Consider the following 1,801-nt stretch of genomic DNA (forward strand, 5'->3'; position numbering starts at 1 on the left):
AAGTGTGGTATGGGCCGCATGATTAATAGTTGTTATGCAGGCTGTCTTCTTCAAGCTCGCTAATGTGATGGACTTCAAGGAGTGCATTGCTTTGTACAAGAATACCATCAGGAAGAGTTATGGTCATCGTGGAGAAGCTGTTGTCCAGAAGAACTACGAGATGATAGATGAGGCTCTTGATGCGATCACTGAGATCAAGGTTCCTGCTGACTGGAAGAATCTTTCGGATAGTATGCTCCGCTTTGAGCAAAACTACCATGACGCTCTTGGTAACTTGGCTAAGGAGAAGAGTGCTATCAATAAACCAAGTTTCACTGAGAATATCCAGGCTCCAGTTGCTCTCCAACGCGGGGATGATATTCCAGTTAGTGCTTTTGCCAACGACGAACTCGTCGGTGGTAAGGTTCCTCTTGGAACCGCCAAGGTCGAGAAGCGTGGAGTTGCCTTGATGATCCCCATCGTTGATATGGACAAGTGCACTCAATGCAATATTTGCTCTATGTCGTGTCCTCACGCTTGCATCAGACCCTTCTTGTTGTCCCAAGCTGAGGATGATGCCAAGCCGAGTACCTTTGATAGTCGTAAAGCCAAGGGTGGTGCCGAGGTTGCCGGTCTTCACTACAGGATCCAGGTCTCGCCCTTGGATTGCACTGGTTGTGAGACCTGTGTTAACGCATGCCCCTATGATGCTCTAAGAATGGAGCACTTGGCTGATTTCGAGGATATCGAAAAGCCAAACTGGGAGTATGCTGTGAGTCTCCCTGATCGATCTTCAAGGTTTGATAAAACCACCCTCAAGGGCAGTCAGTTCTACCAACCTTTGCTCGAGTTCCATGGTGCTTGTGCTGGCTGTGGTGAAACTCCCTATGTTCGCCTTCTCACTCAAATGTTCGGTGACCGCATGGTGATTGCCAATGCTACCGGTTGCTCCAGTATCTGGGGTGCTCCTTACGGTCCCACTCCTTTCACTACGAGATACGATGGGACTGGTCCCGCCTGGGCCAACAGTCTTTTCGAAGACGCTGCAGAATATGGTATGGGTATGGCTGTGACCACCTCTGTCCGTCGTAAGGCGCTCAAGGCTCGTGTACAGGAACTTCTTCTCGAAGGAAAGGATAGTCCGCTCTCGCCTGAGTTGTACACCCAGTTGAATGAGTGGGTTGAGAACTTCAGGAATCCTTCTGTGTGCGCCGCTCTTTCCAAGTCTCTCCCGCCTCTTCTCAAGGCCGAAGCCAGTAAGGATCCTGCTATTCAGGAGATTCTTGATGTGTCCGATTTGATTCCTAAGATCTCTAACTGGATCATCGGTGGTGATGGTTGGGGTTATGATATCGGTTATGGTGGACTCGATCACGTCATTGCTTCCGGCCAGGACTTGAACGTCTTGGTTTTGGATACTGAGTGCTACGCTAACACTGGTGGTCAGAAGTCCAAGGCTACTCCCATCGGTGCTGTTGCCAAGTTCGCGACCAAGGGTCACGAAGTCGAGAAGAAGAATTTGGCTGAAATGGCTATGGATTATGGCACTGTGTACGTTGCCAGTGTTTCAATGGGTGCCAATTACGATCAGACCTTGAAGGCTTTCTCCGAGGCCGAGGATTATGATGGTTGCTCTGTTATCGTGGCTTACTCTCCCTGCATTGAGCATAAGAACCTTGATGCTATGACCCACACTATGCAGCATCAGGCGACCGTTGCTGCTTCCGGCTACTTCCCGATCTATCGTTATAACCCGATGTTGAAGAGGATGGGCAAGAACCCCTTCGTTCTTGATACCAAGAAGCTCACCATGGGTGTTGAT

The 1,801-nt window shown here is 49.6% G+C and overlaps 1 protein-coding gene across 1 annotated transcript; it reads left to right on the top strand.

Annotated features, from left to right (window-relative positions):
* Window positions 1-34: 34 nt before the first annotated feature.
* On the top strand, window positions 35-1,793 carry Pmar_PMAR017893 (Pyruvate-flavodoxin oxidoreductase, putative; the record flags this gene model as incomplete). Its single annotated transcript, XM_002788400.1, has 1 exon — window positions 35-1,793. A coding segment is annotated over one exon (1,759 nt), but the record flags the coding sequence as incomplete, so codon positions are not given.
* Between the last annotated feature and the right edge of the window lie 8 nt (window positions 1,794-1,801).

Source organism: Perkinsus marinus, assembly GCF_000006405.1.
Source record: "Perkinsus marinus ATCC 50983 genomic scaffold scf_1104296928138, whole genome shotgun sequence".
NCBI lineage: Eukaryota > Perkinsozoa > Perkinsida > Perkinsidae > Perkinsus > Perkinsus marinus.